This window comes from Nyctereutes procyonoides, unplaced genomic scaffold (assembly GCF_905146905.1).
Source record: "Nyctereutes procyonoides isolate TBG_1078 unplaced genomic scaffold, NYPRO_anot_genome, whole genome shotgun sequence".
NCBI classification, from domain to species: domain Eukaryota; kingdom Metazoa; phylum Chordata; class Mammalia; order Carnivora; family Canidae; genus Nyctereutes; species Nyctereutes procyonoides.
The window spans coordinates 8813201-8827921 of NW_026575146.1; the positions used below are offsets into that span (position 1 = coordinate 8813201).

Sequence of the window (14721 nt, forward strand, 5' to 3'; positions counted from 1 at the left end):
ACCTACCCATCTAACTCTTGGACATCTCTTGAACTAGGTAACCATGCAATCAATGCCAGATGTACTACCTTCAACAATAAATGCTTCAGAGCTCAGGCCACATTACACTAATGATCTCTGTAAGGTTTTGAATAAATTTCTAGGCACTGCACAATGGTTATCACTCTCTATTAAGTGGAAGATACCTACTACGCAGGAGTAGCCACCATTACAGAGAAGAATTACAATAGTCTTGGTCTAGGGAAGGATTGAGGGAACACACATTTTCTCTTTCAAGATATTAATCCTCTATTATTATTTTTTCCATTCCAATTAGTTATTATCATAATCAAATAAAGGAACTATTCTGCCAGGAAATGTTGTTTAAAAGGGAAAAAATTACTCTCCATGCCTCTAAATATTCCTCTGAGTTGATGCACAAAACAAGTAATCTCACAAGAAAAAAACACTTGCATTGTGGCAGTAATCATGATTATAATAAATTCAACTTATGTTGTCTCTGGATAAAAGAATTTTGCATAATCATTGGCTCTTTGCATACTTAACTCTTAAAACCTATTACTTGACATTTGCATTAGCTATAAAATACTTTGTCATCAATAGCATTTTGTAGTCGTACATGGATATTTCTGTTCATTCTCTCAGAACAACTTCCAAACTTGAGGGATTTTAAATGAATGATTGAGTGATATTGTTTAAAAGTAAAACCCAATTATTACTGGTGGGACAATGAAAGACTATGATAATAGCCCCTACTAGGCAAGAAGCTATCAAATTCCTCAGGGAGGCCCATACTTCTAAAATTGAGCTGTTTCTTATGGTTACCCAGTTATCCATTAATATTCAGAGAGGAATACCAAAATCATTGGCAACCATATTTGGATATAAATGAAAGTGTGGTTTTTAACTGACAACGACTACAGCAACAAACTACTGAGGACATGTCCTTGTGCTTGGCTATATTATACCTCTAGGGCAGATTCCTTCTGGTGGAGATTTGAATGAAAATTTTTCCAATCTTCTTTTGCAGTTACAACTTTGGCCTGGATGCCATCAGCTTTCTCTTTGGTCAACAGAGTACCCAAAAGCTCTCCTTTGGACAGTATCATGTTTAGCTTGTGCTGTCCGTTTTCACTTTCTGACAAAAATTCCTACAAAGAAAAATGCTAAGATTAGGCATGATAAAATGCTCTATGCTTTAAAATACATTGATTTTCTACTTCTTTCTTAATACACTCAAAGAGAAGAAATAAACCATTTTTCATTTCATATATTCAATCATTAAGACTCTTTTACCCTCTCTATACATGGGAATAATAATCTTATGCACCTGATACGCTTATTGTGAAAATTAAATGAGACAGTCTGCCTAGGGTGCCCAGGAACAGTGCTTACATTATATAAAGGAACTTTATTAGTCCCCACAACCCTGTAAGTATATAAAAATAGCACACATTTGGGTGAATGGACTAGTTTCTCTTCACAAACACAATTAATTGTTTCCAGAAAGTATTTATTTGAAATTTGAGTTTCTAAAGCATGACTTTAATATGCTTATAAAAAGATCTAGAGGCACCTTTTTAATTCACTTAAGCACTGTTATTAATATTAATTGTTGGCACTCTTACCTGTATTTTCTGAAGATTTGTTGAAACTTCATTAATATTTTGAGGTATATCAAAACATTTGGCAGTAGTGATTTTTGCATTAACCAACCACTGCTGGAAATCCTTGAAGGCTCTTCGAAATCGTTGCTGTAAAATCTGTTCTCTATTCTGACAGCCCTTGGATGCTTGCAAACAAAGACTAAAACCATGATTTGAAATGTTTAAGGGAAGGAAAAAATGATAAAACAGATTTTTAAAAAGTTACAATCAACAGTTCTTAGAGTATGCAGTCACATTAAGCAATGTAGTTAATGACTAACTTATTGTACCTTAAAATAAACAAACTTCTGGCTGCTTATTTGTATAAAAATATTCTGAATACCAGTAAGGTTCATGCTCACCAATTATATTCTTTAATCAGGCTAGAAACTTTTCCACTGTATGTACTCAGGTCTCTGGAAAATCGACAAAGTTCATTTAGCTGAGACTTAAGATCCTCTGTTTTAGGCTCTGCTTTTTTTAGGGCATCCAGTATTTCCTATTAGGAAATAACAAGACAGAGAAGCACTATTTAAATTAGGTAGTTTCCATATCCTCACACTATACATTCATAAATAATATTATAAATTATTAGTATAGAAAGAACCAACATAATAAGTTCAGTAAAGAAATACATCTTATTTTTAGGATTCCTCACTGCAAAAATAGCCCTTGGCTTATTTGCATCTTTTTCTAGGCAAAGATAGGCACTCCAGTACCAAATGTTGCCAAGTAATCAAATGATCAGGTGGTCAAATAAAGTGTGACAGAAAAGGGAAAGAGAAAATAACTTAAATTGCTTAATAAATTGTTTGACTAGGCCATTGGAAGATAGGTATATTGTTTAAAGGTAAAGAAAAATCATTTGAAAGCAAAGTAATACTGATTTTGGATTAAAAATATGCATAGCAAGTGATTTTACGTGTATATACAGTTAACTTTCACACTAAAAATTCTGATTTAACTAGTAATTCATTCATTTCATAGTTTTATTCACACAGTCATCAAATATATGCTAAATGTCTGCTATGTGCCAAGCATTTTTCTGGATTCTAGGACCCCCTAAAATGACTGAAAATATGAATCCTATACTTGAAGAACACTCAATTTAACAGAAGAGAAAGACACATGAACAATCACATTACTGTGAGTATCTAATCCAAAATAAAGTCTTGAGGGCAGCCCTGGTGGTGCAGCAGTTTAGTGCCGCCTACAGCCCAAGATGTGATCCTGGAGACCCGGATTGAGTCCCACATCGGGCTCCCTGCATAGAGCCTGCTTCTTCCTCTGCCTGTGTCTCTGCCTTTCTCTCTCTCTCTTTCTCTCTCTCTCATGAATAAATAAATTAAATCTTTTTTAAAAATAAAAATAATAAAGTCTTAAGACTGTCAAGTACATCTCTAAAGGCCATGATCCCCTGAATTATACAAGGTACTTTTATGGGATTGTCACAAGGAGCAAATGGGATCACACAAGTACTTAGCAGAATCCCTGGCACACTGAGAAATGTCTAACTAGTAAAAACAGCAGGTAAATGACATGCAAATATTTAAGTGGGACTGTATAAATAATGGTATTGCCACAGTTAGAAAGAAAGAAGAAAGAAAGAAAGAAAGAAAGAAAGAAAGAAAGAAAGAAGAAAAAATTGAGGAGAGCCAAGAAGATGAGTGACTACTCAGATGGCTGTTGGTGTTACTATTTGTGTTCTCAGATTTTTATCTAGACATGGCCTAGATTTGTAGGAAAACCACACCTTTCAACAAGCCAGGTCTGTGTTGCATTCCTCATCCTAGTAAATGGCTCCATCGTCCTCCCACTGATCTAAATCAGAAAACTAAGCTACATTTTGGCCTTGCCAAGAAACAAGAAACAACGAGGTCCAGTCTGTTCTAAGTCTTAGCTGTCTTTCAGTGACTTTTTTCCCTCTGCATCTTACTCAGTCTCCATTCACACATCTGTCATTTCTTTCTGGAAAGGCACAATGTCCTCTCAATTTGAGTCCTGTTCTCCAGTTTTCTCTCCTGTATTTTCTTGTTCCCCACTAATTTTGGATTCTGGGACTGTTCCTCCACCTCACCTATCTGGTCAGTTTGTGACAAACTTCAAGATCCTGCCTCCTTCCCACCTCATGGTGGGAGCTTCTCACCTGAGGACACACAGCACCTCGTCAGCTCATGACAGTGTAGCATCCCCATTGGCTTTGAACTCACTGGCCTTTCCACCTAGACTGGGATTCTGAGAGAGGGATAGTGTTCTCTTGGTTTTAAAATTATTTATCTTAGTGTCTGGACTAGGGAAGCCTAAGATATTTTTATTTACAAAATTCATAATAACTAGAAAGCTTCTCTCTGAAACTCCAAATGCTAAATAAACTAGTAGCTACTATTTTATACCACATTGTATCTTTTATTTAAGGAAGAGCTTACTAAAAGCTGTAGAAATTTACCACATACCCAAAAAAGTAAAAAACAAAACAAAAAACCCACCAGAGATTCAAATAAGTCACTTATAAAATAGAGGATATCAAAAGAAAAAAACTTCAGATCAAAATTTTACACTAAATAAATTTCCATAACTTCATTACAAATTAGTGTTTTAATAGCGTCTTTCATTATATAAACATCAGGTTATATACTTCTGTTTCAGTTAAGTCCTGGAATGCATTTTTCCCTTAGGTTTTAAGTTAAGAAATCGCCTAAATTTCAAACACTAATAACCCAATGGATATTAAGAGATGAATTTTACAAATACAGCAAACAAGATTTTTTGCAACATGACTTTATATAGTTTATAGATGGTGACCCATTTTTACATTTTGAAATATTTCTTGGGTATTATCATTTAATTGCAAAAGAGAAAGTAAATACTTGTGAAACTTTATGACTTATGATTGTCAACAATGATAAGCCCTCTGTAACAGCTAAACAATGCTATAAGAATCCTAACAAATTCATTATTTTATAACACTTTTCCTATGTATTCATTGTAATGGAAGTATCACCTCCATTTAAACATCTAAAAATTTTTTTTACCAGCTTTATTGCGATATAATTGACATATAACATTGTGATAAGTTTAAGGTATACAGTGTGCAGGGATGCCTGTGTGGCTCAGTGGTTGAGCATCTGCCTTTGGGTCAAGGCATGATCCTGGAGACCCGGGGTCAAGTCCCACATCAGGCTCCTTGCATGGAGCCTGCTTCTCCTCCCTCTGCCTATGTCTCTGCCTCTCTGTGTGTGTGTCTCTCATGAATAAATAAATAAAATCTTTTAAAAAATTAAGGTATATATACAGTGTACTTATTTGATACACTCATATATTGCAAAATGATTACCACCCCCCCAGCATTACCTAACACTTCTATCTCTCATCACATAATTACCATTTCTTTCTTATATTATCAATAAAAATAAGAGAAAAGATGAGCATTGGGGAACCCTGGGTGGCGCAGCGGTTTGGCGCCTGCCTTTGGCCCAGGGCGCGATCCTGGAGACCCGGGATCGAATCCCACGTCGGGCTCCCAGTGTATGGAGCCTGCTTCTCCCTCTGCCTATGTCTCTGCCTCTCTCTCTCTCTCTGTGTGTGACTATCATAAATAAATTAAAAAAAAAATTAAAAAAAAAAAAAAAAGATGAGCATTGGGGGGGAAACATACTATTGTCATAAAAAACATGAGCTCTGGAGCAGCCAAACTTGGAAGTAGATCTAAGCAGAGAGCCATCATCTTTGAATTGCTAGTAAGCTAAAAGCTTACTAGCATGTGGATTTTTTTTATAGGTTTCACTTATAATTTTCACTAGCAGTATCCCTAATGCAAAAATTAATGATAGTTCAGAATAGTAATATAATTTAAATATCACCAAATCTTTCTTTTTAAAAATGTCACTCATGTTAATGATAGGAAAAGGAAGAGAAACAGAATTAAAAAAATTATAACTGATTTTTTTTATCGGAGTGAATAATACTGCACATGGAAAAATTACCAACTTCCTTGTCTCCTTTTTACAAAATTGCTTTCTACACTTTATTCTAGTGTTTACATCTAAAAGACAGGTCAGGTATCGGAAAAAAACAATAAGCTAGAAACACTATAAATAAACCTAAAGAGATAATAATAAAGTTTTATTTCATGGTATACTACATTTGTTTGAAATACTTGATTTAAAACAAGACAATGTTGGAAAGACTACATGACTTTCTAATTGGCTGAAGCTATTTTGAAATGATTATAACATAAATAGAAACAGAAGTTTACTTCACTGAAACTTCCTTTTAAGGACATCCATGGTTCTGAGTGTTATAAAACTGCAAGTAACAACAGTGTTTTGAAGATACCATTTAACAGTAAAAGAAAGGATTTCAAGCTTCTACTTTTTCTTCACTATCCTTTCTACACTTTGTTACATTCATGTTCTGAAAGAGCTGCCATTAGTTAAAAAAAAAAAAAAAGTCTGGAAGGCAACCCGAAAGCATGACACAGGGGTTAGGCTGACGGGTTAATTCAGCACAGCTGTCAAAATCACCTCTAGGAGAGCTAATCAGGGTGAAAACTAATAATTGTGTTTTAGGTGATTACCAAATGCTTCTTTTTAAGCTATAAGTTCAATCATTTAATTGTTGGAAATAATTCACTGGCAGAAAACCAGCTATGACTCTCTGTCTATTTATGCCTCTACCCACAGGCTAGTTTTCAGGCTGAATGGCTGAATACAATATTACAGACTCTTACACCATAAGAATGAAAGTAAAATGTCTGCACTAACAAATGTTTCCTACAGTAAATAATAACTAACTCCTTCTCCCTTACATCTTCAGTTTTATAGTAGTCTGACTTATGAGCAAAAGGAAACAAGCTAGATTTGAAAATTTAGTTAGGTAAATAGTTATTTCTTTTAAGTCTAGAGGTTGCATGTTTTTAGTTAGCATTTTTTTTTTTAAAAGCAACCAAACTAAATTGTTAGCATAACCACCAACAGAAGACAGGAAGCCAACTTACTTGTCCTTTCTGCCAGCATTCCACTATCTCCTTATCCGTGTTCTTGCCTTCCAGGAGAGCTAACTGTTGAGCCCAAGTTGTCAGAAGGGCGCTGAACTGCTCCAGGGCCTGCTCCAGTTGAGCTACCTGGCCTGAGAACTCCTGCTCCGAAAGGGCCATCTGGCTAACCAGGTTCTCCAAGCTGGTCTGCGTTTGGACTACACTGTCTTCCCACTGCTTCCAGTCAGCGCGCAGGGCCTGCATCTCCGTGTCCACGAGCTCACACCCACTGGCACTTGTGTTCTGTTTCACTGTAGGAGCCAGCAACTCCACTCTGCTTAGGCGGCTTGCACCAATCTCTCTGGAATCCATCAGCTCCTGTAATGGAATATCGTCATGGCAACCGAGGAGGCTGTGAGTCACTTGGGCTGCAAGTTTACAAATGTGTACAGAGGGGGACCCTGTCCTGCTAGGAAGTTTTAGCAAGTGTGCCACAAGGACCGGAATCAATTCATCCGCCCACACTTAAGTTGGAATAGTGGAGTTATCATCATGAGTGCTGAGATTTGTGGCTAAATAAGCTGCGGAATCTGTGACATCCTGGAACAGACTAGACAGGGACCCTGAAGTCAGGCATTGTTTGAATATGTGAAATTTTTTTGATAGTGATATAAACATTTGCTTGTACTGTGTTTCTTGTATAAATATGCAAATCTATATTTCTCCCTATGTTCACAGATGAGTGACCAAGACTTGTGCCCTGCCCACGGTCTCTGCTCCATTTCATCTTCTTCCAGAAGATGGTGGCTGAAGTCAGTTCTATGCTGCAAGGAATCAAGCCACGCCATCATCACCAAAGAATTAGTCCCACTCAATTCCAAACACTTCAGTACCTTAAACATTTTTATAGTAACTAAAATGGATAATTCAGAGACCTACTTAGTCAAAAGTTCAAAGTAACTTTTAGACTGGGCTTATTTATTGCTATTATTTTTACTTTTAAGAAGCTTATCAGAAATTTAACAATTTAGGTATAGCTTTTAGCTTAAAGCACACAAGTACTCTAAAGGACAAGATAAAATTAAAATATGCATTACAAATTAGGTAGTGACATTTCTTTCTTTTTTTTTTCTTTCTGAGAACAGATTATTTTACTGAAATTTGTCTCACTGTATTCATCATCTGGGTGTTTATATATTTACATATCTATTGCTCAAGTTAGGATTTAGACAGTATTAATGCAAAATTATGACTTCTGTCCTGGATTAAATAGAAGGAAAAGAGGATTATTAGGGAAAAAATTTCAAGATGAAAATCAATTACAAATTAACAAGTGTACAAAAAATAGGAATGTTAAGTATGAAGCATGTTATGTTAACTATCCTACAAATATAGTTCATATTTCATTAGATTCTCCTGAAATAAATATACTTTCTCAAAATTATGTATAAGAGCCACATTTTAGTATAGATCATTTAAAAGTATTTATACCATAGTCCAAGGGGAAATCACATGAATCTGACACATAGTTAGCATTTAATTTGTATACCCATTCTTTCCTCAGCAGCAGGAAAATAAGGATACTCTGCCTTATTTATCAGTGTATAAAGTAAGTAGAGATTTGGGGAAGAAAACAAATAATAGATTTTTTTAAATGAGCTATGTCTAATTATTGGATTTAAATACTTCTAATTTGCCTTTACAACTGATTTCAAATTTGGAGTTTAGAGAGTATCAATAGTCAAAATCAGTTTCCCAAAATACTCTCTATTTTGCATTATCTTAGTTTTCTTTGGCATAAAATGGGACATTTCAATATCTGCAATCACCAATTCTACTCATCCAGATTTTGAATAAGAATGTCATCAATTTTTAAAAGATTTTATTCATTTATTTTAGAAAGAGTGAAGGAAGGGGCAGAGGGAGAAGGGAGAGAGAGGGGGGGAGAAGGGAGAGAGAGAGAGAGAGAGAGAAAGAAAGAAAGAAAGAAAGAAAGAAAGAAAGAAAGAAAGAAAGAGAAAAAGAGAATCTCCAGCAGACTTCCTGCTGAGCATGGAGCCTGATGTGGTGCTTGATCTCACGACCCATAAGATCATGATCTGAGCCAAACCAAGAGATAGACGCTTAACAAACTGAGCCACTCAGACATCCCAAGAATGTCATCATTTTAAAGTATTTGACTTTAATGACTTGTATTTGTACTTTCTTGTTTTGGATTTAACTATTTAAAAATCTCATATGCATAACACACCCTTATACACACACATATTTGGCTCGAAGTTGTCTCTTCTTGGTGGTTACTCTTGGGAGTGGGGAGGGACAACACTGAAAGATAGAGGAGGTGATTATTTATATTTCCTCCAAGATCCCTCCTCACCCCCTCATCAGCCTCCAGGAAGATTTGACCTGGACTTCACTTTCTCCTCCCTGAATTTCAGTTTCTTCCTGCCAGCTACTTCTCCATCATTTCCCATATTTTGGGAAGTATTTTATCAGGGTATTGCAAAAAAAAGAGCATATAGTCTAGACCATCACTCTTTGCTTCTCCTATACTGTCACCCCATAGCAGTTAAATCACTCTTTTACCAAATCTACTGAATTTTCTTACTAAGTGTATTCCATGTGTCAAACATAATGCTGAATGTTTTGTGTGTGTGATCTAATTTAATCCTCAAAACCTCTTGGTGAGGCAGGTACTATTGTTATTAATTTATCAAGGAAGAGGATAAAGCTCAAGGACATCAAGTGACTTGCCCAACACAGCTAGAAAACCAGTAGTCACAGAATACAGCATTGGAGTCTGTAGAGCCTAAACTCTAAATGTATAGTGAGCTATTATTACATTTAATGTATTTTTTTTAAAACATCAGCCTGTGCATCATTGTTCCCAACTACACAGCAGGCTCCTTGAGGGAATGAATAACCCTGGTTGAATAAATGGATAAATGGACAGATGAATAAAATATCAGTGAGGAAAAAATGTGTCAAAGAAATATTTTAAAGAATCACACACTCTGCATCACTTGCCATCAGGGAAATACAAATCAAAACGACAATGAGATACCACCTCACACCAGTGAGAATGGGGAAAATTAACAAGGCAGAAAACCACAAATGTTGGAGAGGATGCGGAGAAAAGGGAACCCTCTTACACTGTTGGTGGGAATGTGAACTGGTGCAGCCACTCTGGAGAACTGTGTGGAGGTTCCTCAAAGAGTTAAAAATAGACCTGCCCTACGACCCAGCAATTGCACTGTTGGGGATTTACCCCAAAGATTCAGATGCAATGAAACGCCGGGACACCTGCACCCCGATGTTTATAGCAGCAATGTCCACAATAGCCAAACTGTGGAAGGAGCCTCGGTGTCCATCAACAGATGAATGGATAAAGAAGATGTGGTTTATGTATACGATGGAATATTACTCAGCCATTAGAAACGACAAATACCCACCATTTGCTTCAACATGGATGGAACTGGAGGGTATTATGCTAAGTGAAGTAAGTCAATCGGAGAAGGACAAACATTGTATGTTCTCATTCACTTGGGGAATATAAATAATAGTGAAAGAGAATATAAGGGAAGGGAGAAGAAATGTGTGGGAAATATCAGAAAGGGAGACAGAACATAAAGACTCCTAACTCTGGGAAACGAACTAGGGGTGGTGGAAGGGGAGGAGGGTGGGGGGGGGTGAATGGGTGATGGGCACTGAGGGGGGCACTTGACGGGATGAGCACTGGGTGTTATTCTGTATGTTGGTAAACTGAACACCAACAAAAAAATAAATTTATTATAAAATAAAAAAATAAATAAAGTGATAAAACTAAAAAAAATTCACACAGAAAATAAGAATTTCAAAAGATCCTTTATGCAATTATCTCCTTTAAAACCTACACAGTCATTGTAAAATTTAAATAATACTTTCTAAGCACCTAAAAATACCCTCTTAAAATGTAGTGATTACTGTTATCATCAACTAGTATTTTTAGGACTTTTATATTCTGATGTCTAGGGATCAGAACATAAGTGAATCTTAAAGTCCTGACCACAATTATACTAGTCATTCCCAACATTTCCTCGTCCGTAACTAAATCATTTAGAATTTCATCATTGCTTAATTTTTAGGTTAAAATCTGTTATTGCAACCTAATGGGGGAATTATTGCAATTTAATATTCAAATAACTAGAAATATACTTGTTCCAGTTCCTTCAGATGCATGAATTTCTATTTTTTTAATTTATTTTTATTTATTTATGATAGACATAGAGAGAGAGAGAGAGAGAGAGAGAGAGAGAGAGAGAGAGAGGCAGAGGCACAGGCAGAGGAGAGGGAGAAGCAGGCTCCATGCCGGGAGCCCGACGCGGGACTCGATCCCGGGACTCCAGGATCGCGCCCTGGGCCAAAGGCAGGCGCGAAACCACTGAGTCCCCCAGGGATCCCCATGAATTTCTATTTTTAAAGTTCTCCCTGTGAGGAGTAAACTAGGCGATAATTTTAATGTCCTTTAAAGCACTGCCTTCCCTTATGTTGTTGTACTGTTGAGTAGGAAAGCAGAATAAAACATCTAGCACAACATTTTCAAGTTACTGTTCAAATAATTTAACTAAGTTATGTTACAAACTTAGTTACTGAGCTGGAAAATAGTATCTGGTTCGGCCAGCCCATCAAGCTGGCATATATTTCATAGTCTCCCCTACTATGGCCATAAGCACATTGCATGTGGAAGGATATATACATGGACAATATTCCATTTTACTCACAGGTGTAAATGTTTTGAATTATTTTCCCCTTACTTATGTTTATAATTTGTGAGGTGCAAGGCAATAACTATCGACAAATATAAATTAGGAAACATTTAAAATAAATCTTATCTACAGAATCTTCATCACAGATACATCTTACTGAAGAACCAACGAAACAATGAAGTTATAATATCTGACCTTGATTTTAGATAATTTCTTCTGGGTGGCTGATGAGTCTCCAGACATATCTGACCACCGATGAAGTTCCTCCTTTGCTGAATGGAGCCAATCTGTGAATTCTTGGACTGCATCTAAATACATGAGATGGTCCTTCACAATCTCTTCCACCTTCCTCATTTTTTCCTAGTAGACAAAGAAAAGGCTACTGTAACAGCAGGCATTATTGAGAATATTAAATCCAACAAAACAACAGGTCTCTTAAGGATTTCAGAAGATTTCATTCCTATTATTGAACTTTCTGTTAATATCTTAACATGAATACATTAAATCTTAATTAGACTGAAAGACTTTGAGGAAGCAACCAATTCCTTTAAATTTATTTTTGTCTAGGTTAAAACAAAATCTATACTGAATGAAGGTTTACTAATATCCCTCACTAATAATCCATTGAGTAATAATTATTATATCCTGTATTGTTGCCTGAATAATAAGAATAGTTATTATAATAATTATTATTATGTTAAGAAAATGATAGCGTTAAAAATACAAAGATAGTTCCCAAAAGGAAAACTGAGAAAAAGATGTCACAAAGTACAAAAAAGAAAAATCATGGAGAAAATAAACATTCAGAGAGAACTAAAAACAATCTTGGTATTACATGAAAGAACTTATATGTGGAGAATTAGGATAGGAAAAGGTGGTTTATACTGCAATGAGAAATGCACAAAATACATTGTACATGATTGAAATCTGGGAGGTAAACAGACTTGCATTTAATACAACAAATATAAACTGCAATAAAATAAAAAGAACAACAAACACTGGCATTTATGGCTCATTCTTACAAAGAAAAGAAATGGACTAACATCCTAAGTGAAGAAGGATAAAACAGAAAGAATAAAAAATAATCCTAAAACTGCAAAAAGAGGAGGATTCATGAGCATCCACAGGCAAATATGATCTTCATGTAGTAACTGTTCACTAAACGTATTAATACTTTAAGTGCAACCAGGTCTGGGATCCCTGGGTGGCGCAGCGGTTTAGCGCCTGCCTTTGGCCCAGGGCGCGATCCTGGAGACCCGGGATCTAGTCCCACATCGGGCTCCCGGTGCGTGGAGCCTGCTTCTCTCTCTGCCTGTGTCTCTGCCCCTCTCTCTCTCACTGTGTGCCTATCATAAATGAATAAAAATTAAAAAAAAGAATATATATAAAAAAAAAGAGTAACCAGGTCCCCTATAACTCAACCTGTAGTATGTTCTGCTTTTGTTTTGTTTTTGTTTTGTTTTTTTTTTTTTAGAGAGAGAAGGAGAGAGAGAATCCCAAGCAGGCTCCACGCCCAAAGTGGGGCTTCATCTCACAACCATGAGAGCATGACCTGAGACAAAATCAAGAGTCAGATGCTTAACTGACTGGGCCACCAAGGTGCCCTGAAGTGGTAATATATTCTTTTCCTGAACCTTAAAGGTTTTTTTCTTCAATATAAAACACTAACCTTGGAAACAGTGATTATGTCATTAAACTGTGTTTTCAGTTCCTCTTGAGCCGTTTCCTTGAAAGATTCATTCTCTGTCTTCTGGTAAAGCTCCCTGGATTTTGAGGTGAGGTGCTGCAGGGCTCCAGCATGATCTTCTGCCTCAGATACTATGGACTGGAAGTGATCCAGAAGGGAAAACTTCTCCTTCAGACCTGGCTGCAGTTGCAAGGGATGCTCTACTTTTTGATCCACCGATTCCATCCACTGCTCCAACTGGTTCTTCCATTCTAGATAGTCATTCCATTTGCTAATCACAGACTCCAAAGTGCTAGAATTAATGTCACATATTACAAAAATAAGCTATCTTGTCATCTCTACTGAAACCAAGTATGAGGGCATTGCATACATGTAAGCTGTTTGACTTGAATGCTATTCTGTGATGAAAACACTGATTTTAAGTGCAGGGAGAAAGACTTCCTCTGACCCATAACAGTTTCTTAAAATGAAAAAAATCTATGTCGAATTTGAAGTAAGGTGGTATAGTCATATAGGCATCTAAAGTTTGTCTTCCAAATGCTAATTGATCTAAATAAACAAAGTTATATGTTTTGTTTTTAAAACATCACTGCTGGGGCACCAATTACATTTTAATATATATCAATTCTTAATTTTACTGGACTCTGTTTACCCCTTATTCAAATCAGTTGATAACTGTTTATTAACTAGAATTCAAAATTTAAAGAGAAAATTAAAAAAAAAAACAAAAAAACTAAAAAAGCAAAAAAAAAAAAAAACTAAACTAAAAAACAAAATTTAAGGTATTTTTTTTTAAAGATTTTATTTATTTATTCATGAGAAACACAAAGAGCACAGAGAGAGTGGCAGAGACACAGGCAGAGGGAGATACAGGCTCCTTTCAGGGAGCCTGATGTGGGACTCAATCCCGGATCCTGGGATCATGTCCTGAGTGGAAGGCAGACGCTCAACTGCTGAGTCACCTAGGTGTCCCTAAGGTATTCTTTCTAAGTAAATAATATCACTAAGTAAATAATTACACTGATCTTCACTTAAGGATGTATATGCATAGGCTTAGTGCTTCTGAGTTGAATGTTGTGAAGGAAGAAAAAGCTTAATGTATTTATAAAAACATAGTCACGTTAGTCATATAAATAATAATCAAGTAAACAGCTCTCCAGATTATTAAGTAAAAGGCTCTTCACACTGGTATTTTTTTTAAAAAACTTCCATTATTTAGCTTTATAAACTATTCTATTTATTTATTCATGAGGGACACACAGAGAGAGGCAGAGACATAGGCTCCCTGCAGGGAGCCTGATACTGGACTCCATCACAGGACCCCGGGATCATGACCTGAACTAAGGCAGACATTCAACTACTGAGCCACTCAGGTGTCCCTACAAACTATTCTAAACTCATCTTTGGTGACCATTCTGAGCGTCCCATGCATATGACCCTATTATCCTGGAGTATTATCTCAGGTAAATATACTTCCAGCATCTCCTAAAATTGTCCCTTTTGCATCAATATTAACCTCAGCATAAGTGCCTTAAAGTGCTATCCTTTCCTCAAAGAATTTACCAGAAAGTATAAATCAATCTCACATCTCCAGAAGCAACCCCAGAAGCATCATCCTATAGTCCCACAGTGTTGTAGTAATGCAATCTGAGTCAGAGTGTTTTAGGA

At 36.2% G+C, this 14721-nt stretch overlaps 1 protein-coding gene across 7 annotated transcripts in view; it reads right to left on the reverse strand.

The window, feature by feature from the left end:
- The window catches only part of SYNE1 (spectrin repeat containing nuclear envelope protein 1), a 255312-nt gene that overhangs the window by 212746 nt on the left and 27845 nt on the right, over positions 1-14721 (reverse strand). For all 7 annotated transcript variants that reach the window (XM_055311232.1, XM_055311234.1, XM_055311233.1 and 4 more), the window contains exons 16-21: positions 13036-13345; positions 11562-11726; positions 6643-6999; positions 2009-2145; positions 1629-1806; positions 969-1151 (exon numbers count right to left, since the gene is read on the reverse strand). In XM_055311232.1, coding sequence (XP_055167207.1) covers positions 969-1151; positions 1629-1806; positions 2009-2145; positions 6643-6999; positions 11562-11726; positions 13036-13345 — 1330 coding nt within the window. The remainder of the gene's footprint in view (positions 1-968; positions 1152-1628; positions 1807-2008; positions 2146-6642; positions 7000-11561; positions 11727-13035; positions 13346-14721) is intronic.